Source organism: Atractosteus spatula (assembly GCF_055471065.1).
Source record: "Atractosteus spatula isolate fAtrSpa1 chromosome 10 unlocalized genomic scaffold, fAtrSpa1.hap1 SUPER_10_unloc_1, whole genome shotgun sequence".
Lineage (NCBI taxonomy): Eukaryota > Metazoa > Chordata > Actinopteri > Semionotiformes > Lepisosteidae > Atractosteus > Atractosteus spatula.
Genome location: NW_028296612.1, coordinates 6,204,455 through 6,228,488, shown reverse-complemented (window position 1 = coordinate 6,228,488; position 24,034 = coordinate 6,204,455). Strand labels below are relative to the sequence as shown.

General features: G+C 56.5%; 1 protein-coding gene across 5 annotated transcripts in view; it reads left to right on the top strand.

Annotated features, from left to right (window-relative positions):
* LOC148813644 (class I histocompatibility antigen, F10 alpha chain-like) overlaps positions 1–24,034 on the top strand; it is a 71,121-nt gene continuing 47,087 nt past the window's right edge. The window contains exons 1-8 of one of the 5 annotated variants that reach the window (XM_088908275.1): positions 13–179; positions 4,153–4,368; positions 5,469–5,717; positions 6,301–6,333; positions 11,504–11,764; positions 21,536–21,814; positions 23,123–23,401; positions 23,801–23,905. In XM_088908275.1, coding sequence (XP_088764401.1) covers positions 125–179; positions 4,153–4,368; positions 5,469–5,717; positions 6,301–6,333; positions 11,504–11,764; positions 21,536–21,814; positions 23,123–23,401; positions 23,801–23,905 — 1,477 coding nt within the window. In that variant the 5' untranslated portion in view covers positions 13–124. Of the gene's footprint in view, positions 180–4,152; positions 4,369–5,468; positions 5,718–6,300; positions 6,334–11,503; positions 11,765–21,535; positions 21,815–23,122; positions 23,402–23,800; positions 23,906–24,034 lie in introns of all 5 variants that reach the window. The other 4 variants (XM_088908273.1, XM_088908276.1, XM_088908278.1 and 1 more) reach the window with 4 other exon arrangements.

Here is a 24,034-nt window from a genome sequence, read left to right as displayed (position 1 = left end):
GGACAAGCAGCTCCCAGCCGGGCAGGACCGCGGCTCAGTTCGGCACCGCACAGCGTCGAGGTCGGTCGTGTTGGCAGGCAGCTGAGACTGAATTCTGACACAAAGTTGGGTCTTTTTTGGCGGAATGATGTTGCGAGTCCTGGTTCTGATTATCTGTGGGGTCCAGGCTGCGTCTGCAGGTGAGTTTGGATCGGATTTTTAAATTATCCAGATTCTAGAAAATACGGGCGACGCGTCAATCCAGACGGAGTGGGGTCCAGGGTGGGACAGACGGGCGTGAAAGTGTCCGTTTCTGGGTCGTTGTTGAAAGTTGTTGAAAGTGATTATAATTGCGATCCCTGGAGATCTGTAGCCGCCGAGTCAGGAGGCGTGAGAAAGTCGTGTTTTTCTGTGTCGCGGTACGGTGTGAAGTGAATATCCGCAGCCCGGCCGGGTGGAGCGCGGGTGTTTTATCGGGGAAAGTGCGGGTGTCGTCGGTGAATGAAGTGTTTTACTGTAGAAACGCGTGGAAATGTCGAGGGGTTTCTAACTGGCAGGCGGTGACGCAGCTGCTAACGGCAGAGATTTACTGACTGCGCGCTCGGGCGCGGTGAGTGTGTGTGTGTGTTCATCTCTGTGTGAGAGTCTGTTTGTGTGTGTGTGTGTTCATCTCTGTGTGTGTGTGTTCATCTCTGTGTGAGAGTGTGTTTGTGTGTGTGTGTGTTCATCTCTGTGTGTGTGTGTTCATCTCTGTGTGTGTGTGTTCATCTCTGTGTGAGAGTCTGTTTGTGTGTGTGTGTGTTCATCTCTGTGTGTGTGTGTTCATCTCTGTGTGAGAGTGTGTTTGTGTGTGAGAGTGTGTGTGTGTGTTCATCTCTGTGTGTGTGAGAGTGTGTTTGTGTGTGAGAGTGTGTGTGTGTGTGTTCATCTCTGAGTGTGTGTGAGAGTGTGTGTGTGTTCATCTCTGTGTGTGTGTGTGAGAGTGTGTGTTTGTGAGAGTGTGTGTGTGTGTTCATCTCTGTGTGTGTGAGAGTGCGTGTTTGTGTTCATCTCTGTGTGTGTGAGAGTGCGTGTTTGTATGTGTTTATCTCTGTGTTTAGTTGTAAGAGTGCGTGTTTGTATGTGTTTATCTCTGTGTTTAGTTGTAAGAGTGCGTGTTTGTATGTGTTTATCTCTGTGTTTAGTTGTAAGAGTGTGTGTTTGTATGTGTTTATCTCTGTGTTTGTCTGAGAGTGTGTGTTTGTGAGTGTTTACGTGTGAGAGTGTGTGTTTGTGTGTGAGAGTGTGTTTGTGTTCATCTCTGTGTTTGTGAGTGTGTTTGTGTGTGAGAGTGCGTGTTTGTGTTCACCTCTGTGTTTGTGTGTGAGAGTGCGTGTTTTTGTTCACCTCTGTGTTTGTGAGAGTGTGTGTTTGTATGTGTTTATCTCTTGTGTTTGTGTGAGAGTGTGTTTGTGTTCATCTCTGTGTTTGTGAGAGTGTGTTTGTGTGTGTTCATTTGTATCCGCGTGTGTTTGTGTGCTTTAGTGGGCTGGTGTGTGTGATTGTATTATTGTGTGATAGTTTGCTGGAGAGGAGGGTCATTTCTGTGAAGCTGGATATGTGTGTTATTGTGTTGTGTGCTAGTGTGTGAGATTTGAATTATTGTGTGATAGTTTGCGGGAGAGGGGAGGAGGGTGATCTCTGTGTTGTTGTGTTGTGTGTTGCTGAAGAGGAGGGGCGATTTCTGGGAATCTAGAGAATCGAGTTTCTTTTCCTCTTGAGGTGACACAGATCTGTGCTGAAGCTGTTTTACTTTCTGATTCGCACCCTCACACGGGCCTGCCTGGACTGCAGATACCCCCTCACAGAGACCCTCAGACACAGCCCCCCTGCCTGGACTGCAGATACTGACCCACAGAGACCCTCAGACACAGCCCCCCTGCCTGGACTGCAGATACCCCCCCACAGAGACCCTCAGACACAGCCCCCCTGCCTGGACTGCAGATACCCCCTCACAGAGACCCTCAGACACAGCCCCCTGCCTGGACTGCAGATACCCCCCCACAGAGACCCTCAGACACAGCCCCCCTGCCTGGACTGCAGATACTGACCCACAGAGACCCTCAGACACAGCCCCCCTGCCTGGACTGCAGATACCCCCTCACAGAGACCCTCAGACACAGCCCCCCTGCCTGGACTGCAGATACCCCCTCACAGAGACCCTCAGACACAGCCCCCCTGCCTGGACTGCAGATACTGACCCACAGAGACCCTCAGACACAGCCCCCCTGCCTGGACTGCAGATACCCCCTCACAGAGACCCTCAGACACAGCCCCCCTGCCTGGACTGCAGATACCCCCTCACAGAGACCCTCAGACACAGCCCCCCTGCCTGGACTGCAGATACCCCCTCACAGAGACCCTCAGACACAGCCCCCCTGCCTGGACTGCAGATACCCCCTCACAGAGACCCTCAGACACAGCCCCCCTGCCTGGACTGCAGATACCCCCTCACAGAGACCCTCAGACACAGCCCCCCTGCCTGGACTGCAGATACCCCCCCACAGAGACCCTCAGACACAGCCCCCCTGCCTGGACTGCAGATACTGACCCACAGAGACCCTCAGACACAGCCCCCCTGCCTGGACTGCAGATACTGACCCACAGAGACCCTCAGACACAGCCCCCCTGCCTGGACTGCAGATACTGACCCACAGAGACCCTCAGACATAGCCCCCCTGCCTGGAGTGCAGATACCCCCCCACAGAGACCCTCAGACACAGCCCCCCTGCCTGGACTGCAGATACCCCCCCACAGAGACCCTCAGACACAGCCCCCCTGCCTGGACTGCAGATACCCCCCCACAGAGACCCTCAGACACAGCCAACCTGCGCACAGAGCTCCTACACCCCTGGGGTGTGTCCAGAAGATCAGATCCGATCTGAGCACCGCGCCACAGACAAACTGTGTCTCAGCTGTGTTCAGCTCTGATGGCCTGGACACTCTGACAGGGAAGAGTTGAGGTGTGACGCCTGTATTGGAGTGGGGTGTCAGATCTGGAACCCTTCTCTCTGAGGCTGGAGGAGAGGAGCAGGGTGTCAGTGTGTCAGGACTGGAGCAGAGCGGGGTGTCAGATGTGAAACCCTTCTCTCTGAGGCTGGAGGAGAGGAGCAGGGTGTCAGTGTGTCAGGACTGCAGCAGAGCGGGGTGTCAGATGTGAAACCCTTCTCTCTGAGGCTGGAGGAGATGAGCAGGGTGTCAGTGTGTCAGGACTGGAGCAGAGTGGGGTGTCAGATGTGAAACCCTTCTCTCTGAGGCTGGAGGAGAGGAGCAGGGTGTCAGTGTGTCAGGACTGGAGCAGAGCGGGGTGTCAGATGTGAAACCCTTCTCTCTGAGGCTGGAGGAGATGAGCAGGGTGTCAGTGTGTCAGGACTGGAGCAGAGCGGGGTGTCAGATGTGAAACCCTTCTCTCTGAGGCTGGAGGAGATGAGCAGGGTGTCAGTGTGTCAGGACTGGAGCAGAGCAGGGTGTCAGATGTGAAACCCTTCTCTCTGAGGCTGGAGGAGATGAGCAGGGTGTCAGTGTGTCAGGACTGGAGCAGAGCGGGGTTTTAGATGTGAAACCCTTCTCTCTGAGGCTGGAGGAGATGAGCAGGGTGTCAGTGTGTCAGGACTGGAGCAGAGTGGGGTGTCAGATGTGAAACCCTTCTCTCTGAGGCTGGAGGAGAGGAGCAGGGTGTCAGTGTGTCAGGACTGTGATTATCAGCGCACAGTGTTCATCCGACACTCCCAGACCACGACCCGCACGGACAGCAGTGTTCATGAGCCTGTTCCTGTCCTGCTCCAGGAGAGCAGGAGAGATCGAACACGGATCACGGGGATCCAGTAGATCACAGATCTGATGTCCCAGCAGGACTGGAGTGTGTTGTTGTTGTTGTTGTGACAGACTGGTTGTGACGCAGTCACTGTGGGAGAGGTGATGTGTAGCTACAGCCTGTCCACTAGATGGCTCTGTTCTCTCATTAATCCCCATCAGTGATCAGTACCGGTGAAGGACGTTGTTCAGCTGATTGTGTTGGCCTTGGCAGCACTGTTATTCGCTGTGTTATGAGGTTTTCGTATTCTCCATAACACTCGTGCAGTCTCTGTGCACATTGTGCTGTGAGACCCTGAGCTGTGTGCGTCTGTGTTGCAGTGACTCACACCCTGATCCACGATGGCACGGTGAGCTCACACTCCCCAGACATCACTGTGAGAGCCAAGCTGGATGACGAGGAGATCGGCTACTACGACAGCGATAAAGGAGCGACACCTGAGCAGGACTGGGTGAAGGAGGAAAAGTACTGGGACATGAGCATCCGATCAGCCGTTCCAGTCCTCAAGACCTGCAAAGACGCTGTGAGACCAGAGGGTAAGAGCAGACACCAGTACAACACCAGTACAGTCACTCTGACTGTAGTTATTATTCACAGTCACTCTGTGTGAAATTACAGAGCTGACATTACTGAGAGCAGCACTGAGCTCACAGAGCTGAACGCTACAGGTTAGTACAGAGCTGACATTACTACAGAGCTGAACGCTACAGGTTAGTACAGAGCTGACATTACTACAGGAGAGCTTAACACTATAGGTTAGTACAGAGCTGACATTACTACAGGAGAGCTGAACACTATAGGTTAGTACAGAGCTGACATTACTGAGAGCAGCACTGAGCTCACAGAGCTGAACGCTACAGGTTAGTACAGAGCTGACATTACTACAGGAGAGCTTAACACTATAGGTTAGTACAGAGCTGACATTACCGAGAGCAGCACTGAGCTCACAGAGCTGAACGCTACAGGTTATTACAGAGCTGACATTACCACAGGAGAGCTGAACACTACAGGTTAGTACAGAGCTGACATTACTGCAGGAGAGCTGAACACTACAGGTTAGTACAGAGCTGACATTACTGAGAGCAGCACTGAGCTCACAGAGCTGAACGCTACAGGTTAGTACAGAGCTGACATTACTACAGGAGAGCTGAACACTACAAGTTAGTACAGAGCTGACATTACTACAGGAGAGCTGAACACTACAGGTTAGTACAGAGCTGACATTACTGCAGGAGAGCTGAACACTACAGGTTAGTACAGAGCTGACATTACTGCAGGAGAGCTGAACACTACAGGTTAGTACAGAGCTGACATTACTGCAGGAGAGCTGAACAGTGAGTTCATACTGACAGGAGATCAGACACAGCTCTCAGAGCTGTCGCTTGGCTCAGACAGGATCAGAAGAGCCGTCCACACTGGGAAGGGACAGGTGTCCTGAAAGCACACAGGGTCACTGCGGTCCAGTACAGGCAGTGACCTGCTCCCTTCCTCCTGGACTGACACAGGCCGGACATGAGAGCAGAGCTGGCCAGGGAGCACTCTCCTGAGCACGGGGAGTTCCAGACTGTCCTGCAGAGACAGGACTGTGACAGTGTGCCCACAGGGTACTTACCCTGCCTTCTCGCTGTCTCTGCAGCTGAAATCCGCCAGCAGTTTGGCTGTGGGCAGAGCGATGATGGGAAAACCAGCTCATTCTGGAACATGACCTACAAGGGGCAGGATTTCACCCTGGACAGGGACTCCTGGAGCTGGACCTCCGAGGGCCGGATTCCCAGCGATCTGCCCCCAGAACCGAACAGAAGGCGCGCGGAGCAGGTTCTGGACCAGGTCTGTCCCGAGTGCCTGAAGACGCTGACCAGACGCAGGAGGGCGGCTGTGGACAATGGTGAGTTAGACCAGTAGGACATAGCTGACCTCAAGACACCAGCCTGTCTCTCCGTGTTGCTGTACCGTAATACCAGCCTGTCTCTCTTGGTGTTACTGTACTGTAATAACACCAGCCTGTCTCTCTTGGTGTTACTGTACTGTAATAACACCAGCCTGTCTCTCTTGTTGTTACTGTAGTGTAATAACACCAGCCTGTCTCTCTCAATATTACTGTACTGTAATAACACCAGCCTGTCTCTCTCAATGTTACTGTAGTGCAGGAACAGAGTCTCTCTTTCAGTATCAGTTGGATTCTGAGATACAGAATTAAGAGAGGAGTGTTCCCAGACAGAGAGAGGCTGTGACATCAATCTCTGTTATCTATCTCTCTGTCTGTGTGATCACATGACTGTATATCTCCCTCAGTGTTGCTGTACTATAGTAATATCAGCCTGTCTCTCTCTGGGTGTGAACGTATTCTGAGAAGGAGAGGTGTTCTCAGGCAGAGAGGCCGAGACAGTCAGTGTTAGTAAGAGCTGGTGAGTTCGATAGGCGTGTGTCTGTGACGCTGCTGAGCGATTCACTCCTCTGTCTCTCCGCAGGTGAAGTGGCATATCAGAGATCTCATTCCCCAGGTGAGTGAGGCAGCAGAGGAACTGCAAATCGGGATGTTGCAGAAGTTGTGACCGTTTCTTGCTCATGATATTTAGTTTGGGGTGAACACGATTTTATCACAAGAAGTTGCCCCAGCTTGGCAAACTTAGCTGAGCGCATGGGACCTTCGAGCAAAGTGGCAAAACGTTTCTAGCATCTTTTCGGCTTTATCAAAAGGCTTTTAGTTACAAGCCCTTAAAGTTTCAAGTTCAAGTTTCAAGTTTCCAGTTTATTGTCATTACACTCATAAACATGGTATATGGTATAACGAAATGCTATTTAGCTAGCTCTCGGCCATAAGTAGTACAAGGGAAAAACAACAACAACAACAAGAATACAATTGTGTAGCAAAAGAAAGACAGAGACAACAGGCAGTGTGCAAAAAACAACAACAGGCAATGTGCAAAACAACAAAAAGGTAACAGGTTATGTGCAAAAATATGCATCAACAGAATAAAATAAAGGGATAGAAATTATGGGGAGTGAGCTTTTGACATGTATGGTAGAGGTAGATTTTCAATGTGTGTTTGGGTTTTCGGTGAGAAAGAAAGAAAGGAAGAAGGCACTGTGAGGTTCAGATCATAGGTGAGAGGTGAGAGTGAGAGTGAGAAAGGCTGGGAGTTTAACAGTTTGATAACTGTCTCTGAGTCTGGTAGTCCGGCCTGAACGCTCCGGTACCGTTTTCCAGATGGTAGCAGATCATAAAGTCTGTAGCTGGGGTGTGTGGGGTCTTTGATGATGCTTAGAGCTTTCCTCAAGCACCGTCTGTCATAAATGTCCTGGATAGATGAGAGGGTAACCCCAGTGATGGACTGGGCAGTCTTCACCACCCGCTGTAGGGCTTTGCGGTCAGCAGCACTGCAGTTGCCATACCACACTGTGATGCAGCCTGTCAGTGTGCTTTCTGTAGTGCCTCTGTAAAAGTTAGTGAGGATCTGGGGACATATCTTAGCCTTCTTCAACCGTCTTAGGAAGTACAGGCGCTGTTGCGCTTTCTTGATCAGACAGGTGGTGTTGAGAGACCACGTGAGGTCCTCGGTGATATGGACACCAAGGAATTTAAAGTTACTGACCCTTTCCACTTCAGTCCCCTTGATGTGGATAGGGGCATGTCCGGTTTGCAGCTTCCTGAAATCAACGATCAGCTCCTTGGTTTTGCTGACGTCGAGGGTGAGGTTGTTGTCATCACACCACGTTGTAAGGAGATTGACCTCCTCCCTGTAGGCCCTCTCATCATTGTCTGTGATCAGACCTACAACTGTGGTGTCATCGGCAAACTTGATGATGGAGTTGGTGTTGTGTTTGGCCTTACAGTAGGTTTACAAAATGTCTTCAGGATTTGGGCCTGCGTCTTCAGTATTATTGTATAACCTAGATTTGTGAGGTCTTGGGGTCAGGGCTGTGCTTCACTCTGACTGGGCGGTCTTGGTGGTGCTGTGTTTCCTTGATTACAAAGAAAAGAACCAGTTTAATTAATAAATAAATGAGGCAGAGGAGCTCTACATAGAACCAAAAAGAGAAGAAAACTGAGAGAGACAGTAAGTGAAATAAGTGTCTGTTCTGTGGTGAAGGCAGTTCCTCCAGCCTGCACACAGACTGAGGGCCTGCACTCGGGCCTGGTTTCAGCTGGAGAGCCTGACGGGCTCCACCTGTGGACACCACTTCGAAGCGTTACCTGGAAATGCTATACAGGTGTTCAAACAGGATCCGGACCACCATTGCGTGACGAAGAACAGCACCCCAGAATGACGTGTACTGAAAGTGTTCGGCGTGAGATATCATTTAACCAGTTTGGGGTAGCTAAGGCGAGAGTGAACTTGGCTTAGGTGAAGAAATAATCCCCAGTTTTTGTGCAGAACACGTGAAATGTGCTTGTTTTCAAGTAAAAGAGCTGGAGTTAATTTGATAGTCGTTGATAGTCACTGTCTGTGTGGAGTCTGCACCTGTGTTTCCTCCAGGAGCTCCAGTTTCCTCCCACAGTCCACAGACTGGCTTCTGTGGAAAACTGGCCCTGGAGCAAGTATGTGTGTGTCCAGTGAGGGTTTGGTGTCCTGTCCAGGGTGTGTGAGTGTGTGTGTGTCCTGTGAGGGGCTGGTGTCCTGTCCAGGGTGTTATTTCTGTGTGTGTGTCCTGTCCAGGGTGTGTGAGTGTGTGTGTGTCCTGTGAGGGGCTGGTGTCCTGTCCAGGGTGTGTGAGTGAGTGTGTGTGTGTCCTGTGAGGGGCTGGTGTCCTGTCCAGGGTGTGTGAGTGTGTGTGTGTGTCCTGTGAGGGGCTGGTGTCCTGTCCAGGGTGTGTGAGTGTATGTGTGTGTCCTGTGAGGGGCTGGTGTCCTGTCCAGGGTGTGTGAGTGTGTGTGTGTCCTGTGAGGGGCTGGTGTCCTGTCCAGGGTGTGTGAGTGTGTGTGTGTCCTGTGAGGGGCTGGTGTCCTGTCCAGGGTGTGTGAGTGTGTGTGTGTGTCCTGTGAGGGGCTGGTGTCCTGTCCAGGGTGTGTGAGTGTGTGTGTGTGTCCAGTGAGGGTTTGGTGTCCTGTCCAGGGTGTGTGTGTGTGTCCAGTGAGGGGCTGGTGTCCTGTCCAGGGTGTGTGAGTGTGTGTGTGTGTCCAGTGAGGGTTTGGTGTCCTGTCCAGGGTGTGTGTGTGTGTCCAGTGAGGGGCTGGTGTCCTGTCCAGGGTGTGTGAGTGTGTGTGTGTGTCCTGTGAGGGGCTGGTGTCCTGTCCAGGGTGTGTGAGTGTGTGTGTGTCCTGTGAGGAGCTGGTGTCCTGTCCAGGGTGTGTGAGTGTGTGTGTCCTGTGAGGGGCTGGTGTCCTGTCAAGGGTGTGTGAGTGTGTGTGTGTGTGTGTCCTGTGAGGGGCTGGTGTCCTGTCCAGGGTGTGTGAGTGTGTGTGTGTGTCCTGTGAGGAGCTGGTGTCCTGTCCAGGGTGTGTGAGTGTATGTGTGTGTGTCCTGTGAGGGGCTGGTGTCCTGTCCAGGCTGTACCCTGCCTTGTGCCTGTTGCATGCTGGGATAGCAGACTGTGTAAGTTTGTGTGTGTTTGCATCTGTTTTTGCATGTGCATGTGTTTTTATGTCTGTGTATTGTTGTGTTTGTGCTGGTTTGCATCGTTATATTGTGTGATAGTTTGCAGGAGAGGAGGGGGTGATCTCTGTGTTGTGTGTTGTTGGAGAGGAGAGGTTATTTCTGTGTATTGTGTGCTGGTGTGTGATTGTTATATTGTGTGGTAGTTTGCAGGAGAGGAGTGGGTGAGTTTTGTGAAGCTGGATAATATCAGGACACTCCGACAGGGAAGAGTTGAGGTGTGACACCTGGAGCAGAGCGGGGTGTCAGATGTGAAACCCTTCTCTCTGAGGCTGGAGGAGAGGAGCAGGGTGTCAGTGTGTCAGGACTGGAGCAGAGTGGGGTGTCAGATGTGAAACCCTTCTCTCTGAGGCTGGAGGAGAGGAGCAGGGTGTCAGTGTGTCAGGACTGGAGCAGAGTGGGGTGTCAGATGTGAAACCCTTCTCTCTGAGGCTGGAGGAGATGAGCAGGGTGTCAGTGTGTCAGGACTGGAGCAGAGTGGGGTGTCAGGTGTGAAACCCTTCTCTCTGAGGCTGGAGGAGAGGAGCAGGGTGTCAGTGTGTCAGGACTGGAGCAGAGCAGGGTGTCAGATGTGAAACCCTTCTCTCTGAGGCTGGAGGAGAGGAGCAGGGTGTCAGTGTGTCAGGACTGGAGCAGAGTGGGGTGTCAGATGTGAAATCCTTCTCTCTGAGGCTGGAGGAGAGGAGCAGGGTGTCAGTGTGTCAGGACTGGAGCAGAGTGGGGTGTCAGATGTGAAACCCTTCTCTCTGAGGCTGGAGGAGAGGAGCAGGGTGTCAGTGTGATTGTGTGACTGTGATTATCAGCGCACAGTGTTCATCCGACACTCCCAGACCACGACCCACCCAGACAGCAGTGTTCATGAGCCTGCTCCTGTCCTGCTCCAGGAGAGCAGGAGAGATCGAACACGGATCACGGGGATCCAGTAGATCACAGATCTGATGTTGTGGGAATCCCAGCAGGACCGGAGTGTGTTGTGTTGTTGTTGTTACAGACTGGTTGTGACGCAGTCACTGTGGGAGAGGTGAAGTGTAGCTACAGCCTGTCCACTAGATGGGGCTGTTCTCTCATTAATCCCCATCAGGGATCAGTACCGGTGAAGGACGTCGTTCAGCTGATTGTGTTGGCCTTGGCAGCACTCCTATTCGCTGATCATGCCAATAAAGCTTTTGGATTTTGAAATATGACCTCTTGAGCATCTCCAGTGAAGGAGGATGAGATGTGAGCCGCAGTGCTTGTGTTTAATTCCCCCCCCCCGCTGTAAGAGCACACCAGTGTTCCCAGTACACCAGAAACCGTGAGAGAGCGTGGCGTCAGTCAGGCTCACAGTGACAAGTGACAGTGTCTCTCCCCAGCCCGTCAGTGTGCTCCTTGTTGTGTCACTGGATCGTCGCAGACACACAGTGGCAGAGCACTGCAGCGCTTTAGCATGGCAGAACCAAGACTCTGGAGCTGGTGCTGGTTCTGTGTGGAGTCCAGGCTGGCTCCGCCAGTGAGTTTGACAGGAAATGATTCAGATTAGTGTATTTTTATATAGCACTTTTTACAACAAGGTTATTAAGTACTCAGAAGGTTGTATGAGTATGGTTACTAACATGCATCATATTTTGTTAGAAGCTGGAAAGGCTTGTTCCACTTTCCCAGCGCCCTGTGTGTAAAGAAGTGCCTGCTGTCCTGAGTTATAAAAACGTTGCTGGGTTGAGTTTATCATTCATGTCTTCAGCGAATTTTGTAAATTAGTAATAGCTTTAATGTTAATAGTGGTGGTGTAGTGTGATCTTAGATCTATAAAGTAAAATCATTTGAATTCTACAGACTTTTGTTATACACTTTTTAGCAATTGTTTCAAATTTTGTGTGTTGAGTTTAAAATTTGAATTATTACTCTTATTTAGTAATGTATTGTTTGTGTCTTGCTTAAAAAGCTGAATATTTTTCAAAATTAGTAGCAGAGGATAGCTCTTGAAAATCAAAGTGTTATTATAATCTGGATTGTTTAAAAATAATTTTTAAAACTAGATTATTTACTCAATTAAAATGAGTGTTTTCTTACCTGGTGTCCTGTTCTTCTCTGCCCACAGTCACCCACTCCCTGCGCTACTTCTACACCGGGGTCGGTGGGGTCAGTGGGTTCCCCGAGTTCACCATCGTGGGCCTGGTGGACGGGCAGGAGTTTGTCCACTACGACAGCGACATCAAGAGGATGATTCCCAAGACGGAGTGGATAGAGAGGAACGAGGGGAAGGACTACTGGGACACAGAGACTCAGAACATGATTGGTGAAACACAGACCTTCAAAGCCAACATCCAAACTGCGATGCAGCGCTTCAACCAGACTGGGGGTGAGTACACACACAGATGTGTTCACTTCACACAAATACACACCTGGCAGTTTCACAAGCCAGGTGTACTCAGAGCTGAAGACCTGTTCACCTGCAATAGTAACACTGACACGATGTCAGGAGCGCTCTGCAGGAAGTTCTCAGGGGTTTTTCAGTTCAGTCTTTCTTATCCCTGGCGGAAATTTGTTTTACAACCGAGTCCAACACAACAAATACTACATAACAGACAGACACCACCAGCTGTGAAAACAGTACTGCAGTGGGTCAGGAGAAGAGAGCTGTCTTGCGTTGTCTGACAGAGAGTTTGCAGAACAGATGGACGATTTCCTGAATCTGTTATCTGGTGATTTTGCTGCTTATCATAGCTGGTTTCTGCATCCCATTACAAACAGAATGAGCCCATGATGAGTTTCTGGGTCCTTTCAGAAGGTGACCAGGGTTGTGTCATCAGATGTCTGTGTGTTTGCTCTGTTACGATCCCTGCCTCTCGGCAACGCAAGAGGCAGAAGAAGGCGTAGCCTTAGTTCATCAGTCCACCTATCACGGTACGCGTTCACCACCACACCTCCGTCTCATCTGCTATTTAAGCATTAGTCTTTCCCTACCTCCTCGCTCAGTATTGGTTTCCCTTTCGAGCTTCTTAGTTGCGCTACGCCTTCAACCTCCTCGTACTGTTCTGGTTCCGACTTTGGTTTTTTCCCTTTTACTACGTCTATTGGATTACGGCTCTGCTTCGGTTGCTTTCTCCTAGTTTGGTTCTCTGGCTTCCCTTGGATTCTCGGCTCTCCCCTTCGTCTACGGTTTTGGATTACGGTCTGGCTTTGGCTACTCTCTCCCTGTTTGGATCACTGGCTTCCCCTGGACTCTCGGCTCTCTCCTTCGGCTACGGTATTAGGATCACGACTCGTCTCTGTCGGCTCCCGCAAGTGGGTTCACTACTTGGTTTCGGTTTCACTGGCCGAATCCGTAACAGCTCTTCCAGTGGGTGTTGTAAGAAATGTTGCAGTAGGGGGCTGAAGACACAGCCCGGTGGTGATCCAGTTTAAGCGTAGCAGTTGTCAGAGGAGCGCTTCCCCAGTGAGCCCTGTTTAAGTCTGGGACCCATCTTGTCGAGTTAATGTTTAAACTGAAGGTCTGTGAGTTTCCGTGCACCTCTGTTGTGTCGATACTCGGAGATCAGGAATAGCACTGTTAGCTGAGGTGGTGGTGGTTTGTAATTCAAATGCATTTAAATGTTATTTGTCGGGTGTTACTCAGCCATGCCGTTTAACAGAGAAACGGTTCTACAATCACCTTTCGTAGAGATACTAGCCATGGTCTGCCCGAACGTTTCCCTGTGCTGATCCTCAGCTTTCCTGATCTCCCCTCCCGCCTCTCCTGCACTGCGCTCAGCGTCCCCCTGGGAAAAAGCAAGTGTCCCGTGGAGGGTGCAGTTAAGACCAGTGCGTGATGGTGTAATCCGGAAGAGGCTGGAGACGGACAGCGGGGTTTATCCGGGTCGACAGACCGCGGTGATCCGGTGTGCAGGGGGAAACCAAGGGCAACCAGGTCCAAAAGGGGGTAGTCAGGGCGCAGACCGTAATCCAAGAGCCGGGAGATCCATCCGAGACCAAGACCGTTAAAATCCAGGGAACACGGAGGATAAAACCGTAACGGGACCAGGCGCGCCGAGCCCCGGGCTCAGAGGTCAGGACGCCGGGATCTCCACGCCTGGTGCTGGCCGGGCTTTGGGAAAGCTGAGCCAGGAGCTGCGGAGGCGCTGGGCTTGTACAACGCAGAAGGGGCAAGACACAGCTGACAGCACTAAAACTACAATCAATACCGAAAAGTAGGAGCGCCCCCTGGAGGAGGGATGAGGGCCGTGACAGCGCGTTTGTGTCGAAGACTCTTAGTTGCCCAGGATTTGTTCCGGGCGCCTGTGCTCTGGAGCTGAACTCAGGAGCTCCAGAACACCTGAGCCTGGAGAGCCTGTGTTTGACTCCGTGACGTCTCTGTGTTCACTGTGGCAGTCTGAGAGAGGAGCTCAGAGACAGGAGTGTGTCTCAGCCCCAGACTGGACAGTCTCACTCACTCACCCGGAGACCCTCAACCTGGGCTCCCCATGAGCTGAGTTGAGCAGACTTCTCCCCCTGAGTCAGTGGAGGCTGGTCTGGTCTCTGTCCCCTGAGTCAGTGGAGGCTGGTCTGGTCTCTGTCCCCCTGAGTCAGTAGAGGCTGGTCTGGTCTGTGTCCCCCTGAGTCAGTGGAGGCTGGTCTGGTCTCTGTCCCCTGAGTCAGTGGAGGCTGGATCTCTGTCCCCTGAGTCAGTGGAGGCTGGTCTGGTCTCTGTCCCCTGAGTCAGTGGAGGCTGGTCTGGTCTCTGTCCCCCTGAGTCAGTGGAGGCTGGTCTGGTCTCTGTCCCCTGAGTCAGTGGAGGCTGGTCTGGTCTCTGTCCCTCTGAGTCAGTGGAGGCTGGTCTGGTCTCTGTCCCCCTGAGTCAGTGCAGGCTGGGTCTCTGTCCCCTGAGTCAGCGGAGGCTGGTCTGGTCTCTGTCCCCCTGAGTCAGTGGAGGCTGGTCTGGTCTCTGTCCCCCTGAGTCAGCGGAGGCTGGTCTGGTCTCTGCCCCTCTGAGTCAGTGGAGGCTGGTCTGGTCTCTGTCCCCCTGAGTCAGTGCAGGCTGGGTCTCTGTCCCCTGAGTCAGCGGAGGCTGGTCTGGTCTCTGCCCCTCTGAGTCAGTGGAGGCTGGTCTGGTCTCTGTCCCCCTGAGTCAGTGCAGGCTGGGTCTCTGTCCCCTGAGTCAGCGGAGGCTGGTCTGGTCTCTGCCCCTCTGAGTCAGTGGAGGCTGGTCTGGTCTCTGTCCCCTGAGTCAGTGGAGGCTGGTCTGGTCTGTGTCCCTCTGAGTCAGTGGAGGCTGGTCTGGTCTCTGTCCCCCTGAGTCAGCGGAGGCTGGTCTGGTCTCTGCCCCTCTGAGTCAGTGGAGGCTGGTCTGGTCTCTGTCCCCCTGAGTCAGTGGAGGCTGGTCTGGTCTCTGTCCCCTGAGTTAGCGGAGGCTGGATCTCTGTCCCCCTGAGTCAGTGGAGGCTGGTCTGGTCTCTGCCCCCTGAGTTAGCGGAGGCTGGTCTGGTCTCTGCCCCCCAGCTGCAGAAGCCCTGCTCCAGTCTTCCTCTGTGTGGAGAGTCTGGGGGTGTCTCAGCGACGCCCCCCTGCTTCACTGGCAGGAGTTCTCTGGTGAAGGCCGCGAGAGAGGAGAAACTGGAGGGCGTGTGACTGGGGGAAGCTGGAGGCTGCAGGTTCTGTTCAGACGGCCGGGGTCCAGTGTCTCTGAGGAGCGCGGCTCTCCTGGCGCTGACCCGGAGAGGCCCGGGGGCCTGGGGCTGTCCTCACGGCGCTGTGATGTTATGTCGCAGGTCGCCTGCGGAGGCGGACAGGGGCCTGGTGGTCGCCCTGCCTGTCTACTAGCGGCTATAAAGCCCAGTGTATATAGTTGATTGTTTCTTCTCACTACAAGAAAATCGATGGCAACTATAGGGGAAAGTGAAGCAGCTGCAGGGGAGGTGGAAAGAGAGCTGGAGAGTGAGTGAGACTCCGGAGGAGGAGCTGGAGTCCTGCCCGGCAGCCAGGAGAGGAAGGGGCGAGCTGACGCCGGAGGAGCTCCAGACCGACATCTGCAACATGATGGCACAGGGCCTGGCTGAGCTGCCGGACATGATTCCGTTTAACACAGTCGGAACCGAAGGGCTTGGGAAGTCCATGGACTGTGCGTTCAAAGAGGTTGAGGACTCCAAGAGCGAAGTAAAAGCTCTTAAACAAGTAAATACCGAACGAGATAAACTTCTTAAGGAACTTGAATTGAAAGTGAACGATGTAGATGGATACCGTCGACGATGGCCAGTCTCGCCCCCGGAGAGAGCGGTCGCCCTCCAGCCTCAGTGGTGACCTCAGCGGTGGTCCTGGAGACCCGTCGTGTGTCTCAGCAGCTCTGACTCCACTGGAGCAGCAGTAGGGAGAGACTCTGGCCCGGCTGTCCTTGTGCTGTGACGAGCGGCAGGACAGATGCTGGTGTCTTCTGTAAGAGCTGACAAACTCCACCCTGACTGGCCTGAGACAGATAGGGGATCGGCTTCAACCACAGGGCTGGGCAGCCTGTTCCACACCCCCGCCCCCCTCTGTGTACAGTAGAGCCTCCTGTCCTGACTGGAGGAGCTCACCCAGCTGTGTCTGGAGAGAAGCCAGGGTATCAGCTTCAACCACAGGGCTGAGCAGCTTGTTCCCCACCCCCACCCCCCTCTGTGTACAGTAGAGCCTCCTGTCCTGACTGGAGGAGCTCACCCAGCTGTGTCTGGAGAGAAGCCAGGGGATCGGCTTCAACCACAGGGCTGGGCAGCCTGTTCCACACCCCCACCCCCCTCTGTGTACAGTAGAGCCTCCTGTCCTGACTGGAGGAGCTCACCCAGCTGTGTCTGGAGAGGAGCCAGGGGATCGGCTTCAACCACAGGGCTGGGCAGCTTGTTCCCCACCCCCACCCCCCTTTGTGTACAGAAGAGCCTCCTGTCCTGACTGGAGGAGCTCACCCAGCTGTGTCTGGAGAGAAGCCAGGGTATCGGCTTCAACCACAGGGCTGGGCAGCTTGTTCCCCACCCCCACCCCCCTCTGTGTACAGTAGAGCCTCCTGTTCTCTGTTTTAAGTGCACTTTCCTGTACTGTTCACCACTGAATGTTGGCGAAAGGGAGCGTTAACCTTTCCACACGGGGACAGCTGGTGTGGGGTGACGTCTATGAGGAAGTAAATGAGCGAGCAGCAGACCCACGAGCAGCTCTGACCGCAGTCCGGGCGGTGAGCCCCCGCTCGGGGCTGGCGTGTGGGGGGGTGATGCAGGAGCAGCTGCAGTTGGGATGTGATGTCAGGGGTGCGGTGGGCCGTGTTGTCGTTCTGGGGGCGGGCTGCGGTGGTGCCGGCGTGCTCCTGGCGCCAGCGGACGCCGGCCTGCCCGCCTGTGCTGCTCTCGAGCGGCCTGGCCCCCTCTCCTCTCCTCTGAGCCCCCCAGCCTCCGGGCTCCCAGCTCGTCCCGCCAGGGCCCGGCGTCGCTCCTTCTCCAGCCCTCTGGCCCGCCGTCGCGTTCCTCACCCCTCCTCCGGGGGGCGCCCCTGCCCCTCCCGCTCTGATGGGTGGGATTATTTCCGGGCTCAGTTCTGGGAGACGGACGCCGCAGGGCTGGCCTATTTTCCGGGTTGTCCGAAGGCAGGCCGCCTGGTCCGGGATTCGGAGCTCCTGGTCCCGTCATGTTCTTGGCTCCTGTTCCTGTACCGGTTCCGACCCGGTTCCCCTTTCTAACCGTTTGTCTTGGATGGGTCTCCCGGCTCCTGGACTACGGACTGCGCCCCAACTTCCCTTGTGGATTTCCTTGGACTTGTCTGCTTCTGCGTGTCCCCACCCCCGAGCGCCTGCTCCTACAGTCTTGTAACCCTTCCCAACCCCGCTGTACCGCCATCGTCTGCGCGGGGTCTTTAAGAACGCGCTCCACAGGAGTCCGAACCGGCTCTTCCACAGCGCTGACCGGCTGGACCGCCCGCACACTGGTGTCTGCTGCTCCAGCCGACGTGCCAGCGCCCAGCTCCCCGCTCCCCGCTCCCAGCACCCAGCTCCCAGCTCCCAGCTCCCAGCACCCAGCTCCCAGCGCCCAGCTCCCAGCACCCAGCTCCCAGCACCCAGCTCCCAGCTCCCAGCACCCAGCACCCAGCTCCCAGCTCCCAGCTCCCCGCTCCCCGCTCCCAGCACCCAGCGCCCAGCGCCCAGCGCCCAGCGCCCCGCTCCCAGCACCCAGCTCCCAGCACCCAGCTCCCCGCTCCCCGCTCCCCGCTCCCAACACCCAGCTCCCAGCTCCCAGCTCCCAGCTCCCAGCACCCAGCTCCCAGCTCCCCGCTCCCCGCTCCCCGCTCCCCGCTCCCCGCTCCCAGCACCCAGCTCCCAGCTCCCAGCACCCAGCTCCCAGCACCCAGCACCCAGCTCCCAGCTCCCAGCTCCCAGCACCCAGCTCCCAGCTCCCAGCTCCCAGCTCCCAGCACCTAGCTCCCAGCACCTAGCTCCCAGCACCCAGCTCCCAGCTCCCAGCACCCAGCTCCAAGCTCCCAGCTCCCAGCCCCCAGCCCCCAGCTCCCAGCTCCCAGCTCCCAGCTCCCAGCACCCAGCTCCCAGAGCCCAGCGCCCAGCACCCAGCACCCTGCGGCCAGCACCCTGTCCTCCAGGCCAGACGGTCCTCCCCAGCGCCCAGCGCCCTGTCCTCCAGTCCTCCCCAGCGCCCAGCGCCCTGTCCTCCAGTCCTCCCCAGCACCCTGTCCTCCAGTTCTCCCCCGCGCCCAGCGCCCTGTCCTCCAGTCTTCCCCAGCGCCCTGTCCTCCAGTTCCCCAGCGCCCAGCGCCCAGCGCCCTGTCCTCCAGTCCTCCCCAGTGCCCTGTCCTCCAGTCCTCCCCCACGCCCTGTCCTCCAGTCCTCCCCAGCGCCCTGTCCTCCAGTCCTCCCCCACGCCCCGTCCTCCAGTCCTCCCCAGCGCCCTGTCCTCCAGTCCTCCCCAGCGCCCAGCACCCTGTCCTCCAGTCCTCCCCAGTGCCCAGCGCCCTGTCCTCCAGTCCTCCCCAGTGCCCTGTCCTCCAGTCCTCCCCAGCGCCCTGTCCTCCAGTCCTCCCCCACGCCCCGTCCTCCAGTCCTCCCCAGCGCCCTGTCCTCCAGTCCTCCCCAGTGCCCAGCGCCCTGTCCTCCAGTCCTCCCCAGCGCCCTGTCCTCCAGTCCTCCCCCACGCCCTGTCCTCCAGTCCTCCCCAGCGCCCTGTCCTCCAGTCCTCCCCCACGCCCCGTCCTCCAGTCCTCCCCAGCGCCCTGTCCTCCAGTCCTCCCCAGTGCCCAGCGCCCTGTCCTCCAGTCCTCCCCAGCGCCCAGTGCCCTGTCCTCCAGTCCTCCCCAGTGCCCAGTGCCCTGTCCTCCAGTCCTCCCCCACGCCCCGTCCTCCAGTCCTCCCCAGCGCCCTGTCCTCCAGTCCTCCCCAGCGCCCAGCACCCTGTCCTCCAGTCCTCCCCAGCGCCCTGTCCTCCAGTCCTCCCCCACGCCCCGTCCTCCAGTCCTCCCCAGCGCCCTGTCCTCCAGTCCTCCCCAGTGCCCAGCACCCTGTCCTCCAGTCCTCCCCAGTGCCCTGTCCTCCAGTCCTCCCCCACGCCCCGTCCTCCAGTCCTCCCCAGCGCCCTGTCCTCCAGTCCTCCCCAGCGCCCAGCACCCTGTCCTCCAGTCCTCCCCAGCGCCCAGCGCCCTGTCCTCCAGTCCTCCCCAGTGCCCTGTCCTCCAGTCCTCCCCAGTGCCCAGCGCCCTGTCCTCCAGTCCTCCCCAGCGCCCCTTCCTCCAGTCCTCCCCAGCGCCCAGTGCCCTGTCCTCCAGTCCTCCCCAGTGCCCAGCGCCCTGTCCTCCAGTCCTCCCCAGCGCCCTGTCCTCCAGTCCTCCCCAGCGCCCAGCGCCCTGTCCTCCAGTCCTCCCCAGCGCCCTGTCCTCCAGTCCTCCCCAGCGCCCAGCGCCCTGTCCTCCAGTCCTCCCCAGCGCCCTGTCCTCCAGTCCTCCCCAGCGCCCAGCGCCCTGTCCTCCAGTCCTGCCCAGCGCCCTGTCCTCCAGTCCTCCCCCACGCCCCGTCCTCCAGTCCTCCCCAGCGCCCTGTCCTCCAGTCCTCCCCAGCGCCCAGCACCCTGTCCTCCAGTCCTCCCCAGTGCCCTGTCCTCCAGTCCTCCCCAGTGCCCAGCGCCCTGTCCTCCAGTCCTCCCCAGCACCCTGTCCTCCAGTCCTCCCCAGCGCCCAGTGCCCTGTCCTCCAGTCCTCCCCAGTGCCCAGCGCCCTGTCCTCCAGTCCTCCCCAGTGCCCTGTCCTCCAGTCCTCCCCAGCGCCCAGCGCCCTGTCCTCCAGTCCTCCCCAGTGCCCTGTCCTCTAGTCCTCCCCAGCGCCCAGTGCCCTGTCCTCCAGTCCTCCCCAGTGCCCAGCGCCCTGTCCTCCAGTCCTCCCCAGCGCCCTGTCCTCCAGTCCTCCCCCACGCCCCGTCCTCCAGTCCTCCCCAGCGCCCAGCACCCTGTCCTCCAGTCCTCCCCAGTGCCCTGTCCTCCAGTCCTCCCCCACGCCCTGTCCTCCAGTCCTCCCCAGCACCCTGTCCTCCAGTCCTCCCCAGCGCCCAGCGCCCTGTCCTCCAGTCCTGCCCAGCGCCCTGTCCTCCAGTCCTCCCCCACGCCCCGTCCTCCAGTCCTCCCCAGCGCCCTGTCCTCCAGTCCTCCCCAGCGCCCAGCACCCTGTCCTCCAGTCCTCCCCAGTGCCCTGTCCTCCAGTCCTCCCCAGCGCCCAGCGCCCTGTCCTCCAGTCCTGCCCAGTGCCCTGTCCTCCAGTCCTCCCCAGCGCCCAGTGCCCTGTCCTCCAGTCCTCCCCAGTGCCCAGCGCCCTGTCCTCCAGTCCTCCCCAGCGCCCTGTCCTCCAGTCCTCCCCAGCGCCCAGCGCCCTGTCCTCCAGTCCTCCCCAGCACCCTGTCCTCCAGTTCTCCCCCGCACCCAGCGCCCTGTCCTCCAGTCCTCCCCAGCACCCTGTCCTCCAGTTCTCCCCCGCACCCAGCGCCCTGTCCTCCAGTCCTGCCCAGCGCCCTGTCCTCCAGTCCTCCCCCACGCCCCGTCCTCCAGTCCTCCCCAGCGCCCTGTCCTCCAGTCCTCCCCAGCGCCCAGCGCCCTGTCCTCCAGTCCTCCCCAGCACCCTGTCCTCCAGTTCTCCCCAGCTCCCAGTGCCCTGTCCTCCAGTCCTCCCCAGCGCCCTGTCCTCCAGTCCTCCCCAGCGCCCAGTGCCCTGTCCTCCAGTCCTCCCCAGCGCCCAGTGCCCTGTCCTCCAGTCCTCCCCAGTGTCCCCGCTCCCGCAGCTCCAGCCCGCAGTCTGGGACACGCCTCGATCCCGGGACCGCAGGGGCGCCCCCTCTGCCTCTCCCGCCGGGTGCGCGAGGAGAGCGCCTCCCCAGCAGGGCAGGAGCCGGACCCTAACCCCACCGGGCCCCGTCCCTGCCCCTCTCCCTGTCCACCCAGACGCAGATCGCTGGGCTCGACTTCATCGGTCCCCCCTCTTCCCCCTCTTCCTCGCGGGCGAGAACAGCGGCTCCGGAGCTGCTCACTTCTCCGCCCACTCTTCCAGCGCTCCGGCCCGACCCCGCTCGCGCGGGACCGGGCAGCACTTGGGAATCCTGCAGCGGTGATTTCTGGGGGCACTCCGGGGGTTCGGGAAGCCTGTCCGCCCTCAGACAGGAGAGCTCCGCCAGATACCTCCTGCGCGTCCTTCACCCCCTCACGCTCACTGGTGGCACTGGGGCTGTTGCGTTCCCAGTCGCGCTCTGTGTCTGGCTGCGAGGAGGGACAGAGACAGCCGTGACCGAGGTGATCTGTAGATGTCCCTCTCCCTCACACACTCGCACCTCCTGCCTCCCCCCTCCCCCCCTGCTCGGGGTTCGAGACTCCTGGCCCACAGCCGCTGTGTCCTGACCTCAGCCAAGAGGGCTGTCCAGACTAGCCATCCTGCAGTAGTCGCTCGCAAGCGCCTGGTGTCGCTCAGGACCCGTCTCGTCTCGTTGGGGTCCGTCACCCGTCACGGTACCAGACCTCTCCGGGTTCCGTCCCGGAGTTTATTCCCTCTTCCACGCCGGGGTGTGGATCCCATGTTTCCCAGCGGATGTGTGATGTGGCCGGGTCTGACGAGTGGTGAGTGCACTGACACTCTTGTCTCTTCGTGTCCTGGTCTGTCCACTCTGCAGGTGTCCACACTAACCAGAGGATGTACGGCTGTGAGTGGGACGAGGAGACCGGAGCCACAGAGGGGTTCGAGCAGCACGGATACGATGGGAGAGACTGGCTTGTGTTCGACCTGAAGACACTGACCTGGACAGCCCCAGTGCCACAGGCCTTCCAGACCAAACAGAAGTGGGACGCTGACAGAGCTTTCAATGAGGGAAATAAAAACTACCTGACCCAGGAGTGTATCGAGTGGCTGAAGAAGTATGTGAACTACGGCAGAGAGACTCTGAACAGGAGAGGTACTGTCACTGACCAGGACAGGCAGTGTTGATTGTTCTGTATATATGACAAAGCCCAGGATGAGTCTAGACCTGTGTCCAGTACTGAAGAAGTGTGTGGACTACAGGAGAGACTCTGGACAGGAGAGGGACTGTCACTGACCAGGACAGGCAGTGTGGATTGTTCTTTATATATGACAAAGCCCAGGATGAGTCTAGACCTGTGTCCAGTACTGAAGAAGTGTGTGGACTACAGGAGAGACTCTGGACAGGAGAGGGACTGTCACTGACCAGGACAGGCAGTGTGGATTGTTCTGTATATATGACAAAGCCCAGGATGAGTCTAGACCTGTGTCCAGTACTGAAGAAGTGTGTGGACTACAGGAGAGACTCTGGACAGGAGAGGCACTGTCACTGACCAGGACAGGCAGTGTTGATTGTTCTGTATATATGACAAAGCCCAGGATGAGTCTAGACCTGTGTCCAGTACTGAAGAAGTGTGTGGACTACAGGAGAGACTCTGGACAGGAGAGGGACTGTCACTGACCAGGACAGGCAGTGTGGATTGTTCTGTATATATGACAAAGCCCAGGATGAGTCTAGACCTGTGTCCAGTACTGAAGAAGTGTGTGGACTACAGGAGAGACTCTGGACAGGAGAGGTACTGTCACTGACCAGGACAGGCAGTGTGGATTGTTCTGTATATATGACAAAGCCCAGGATGAGTCTAGACCTGTGTCCAGTACTGAAGAAGTGTGTGGACTACAGGAGAGACTCTGGACAGGAGAGGTACTGTCACTGACCAGGACAGGCAGTGTGGATTGTTCTGTATATATGACAAAGCCCAGGATGAGTCTAGACCTATGTCCAGTACTGAAGAAGTGTGTGGACTACAGGAGAGACTCTGGACAGGAGAGGGACTGTCACTGACCAGGACAGGCAGTGTTGATTGTTCTGTATATATGACAAAGCCCAGGATGAGTCTAGACCTGTGTCCAGTACTGAAGAAGTGTGTGGACTACAGGAGAGACTCTGGACAGGAGAGGGACTGTCACTGACCAGGACAGGCAGTGTGGATTGTTCTGTATATATGACAAAGCCCAGGATGAGTCTAGACCTGTGTCCAGTACTGAAGAAGTGTGTGGACTACAGGAGAGACTCTGGACAGGAGAGGGACTGTCACTGACCAGGACAGGCAGTGTGGATTGTTCTGTATATATGACAAAGCCCAGGATGAGTCTAGAAGACCTGTGTCAGAGTCTGTCAGCTCTGTGATGTGTCTCTCCATGTCTCAGTGTTAAACTCCTCTGTCTCTCTCTCTCTCTCCAGAGCGCCCCCAGGTGTCTGTGTTCCACAAGGACTCCAGATCTGGCAGTACTGAGCTCACCTGCCTGGCCACGGGCTTCTTCCCCAGAGACATCGTGGTGTCCTGGTGGAGAGACGGACAGGAGCTGCACGAGGATGTGGACAGTGGGGAGGTGCTGCCCAACGGAGACGGGAGCTTCCAGGTCAGGAAGAGTCTGAGAGTGAGAGCAGGAGAGGAGGACAAGTACTCCTGCAGAGTGGATCACAGCAGCAGTCCAGGAGAGGACATCGTCAGGACCTGGGGTGAGAGAGAGTGTGTGTGTGTTCGAGACACGTTAGTATCGGGTCATTCATTCCTCTCACCTCTTCAGTCTTGCGCCCAGAGCAGACGATAGTCCAGTCTGCAAGAGGAATGGCTGTGATTCTAACTGGTCTTCAGCCGTGTGGCTGGAGAGCCACAGTCTCAGCTGTGCTGGTCCAGGGTCTAGTCTTCACTGTGACTGTGGCCACCGACAGTGTGAATGAAACACGAGCACAAGGACCTACAGACAGGAGAGCAGCTGATTGATCCCAGGAGCTCATCCAGCCAGAGCCAAGACTGAGAGTGATCCTCTCTTTGGGGTGACACTGGGGTGTCTTTGAGTGACTCTAGACTGATGGCGGGGTGACACTAAGGTGATGGGGGTCTGTGTGTGATTACAGAGCCCAAGGGTGGTTTTCCCATTGGGATCATCGTTGGAGTTGTAGTTGGAGTCCTGGTTCTCATCGCTGTCGTTGGGATTGTCATCTGGAGGAAGAGACAGACTGGTGAGTGAGGGGAACTGGACTACACACACACTGTACTATACACACACACACTGCTATACACATTGGACTACACACACACACCGCTATATACACACACACTGGACTACACACACACTGTTGTACACACTG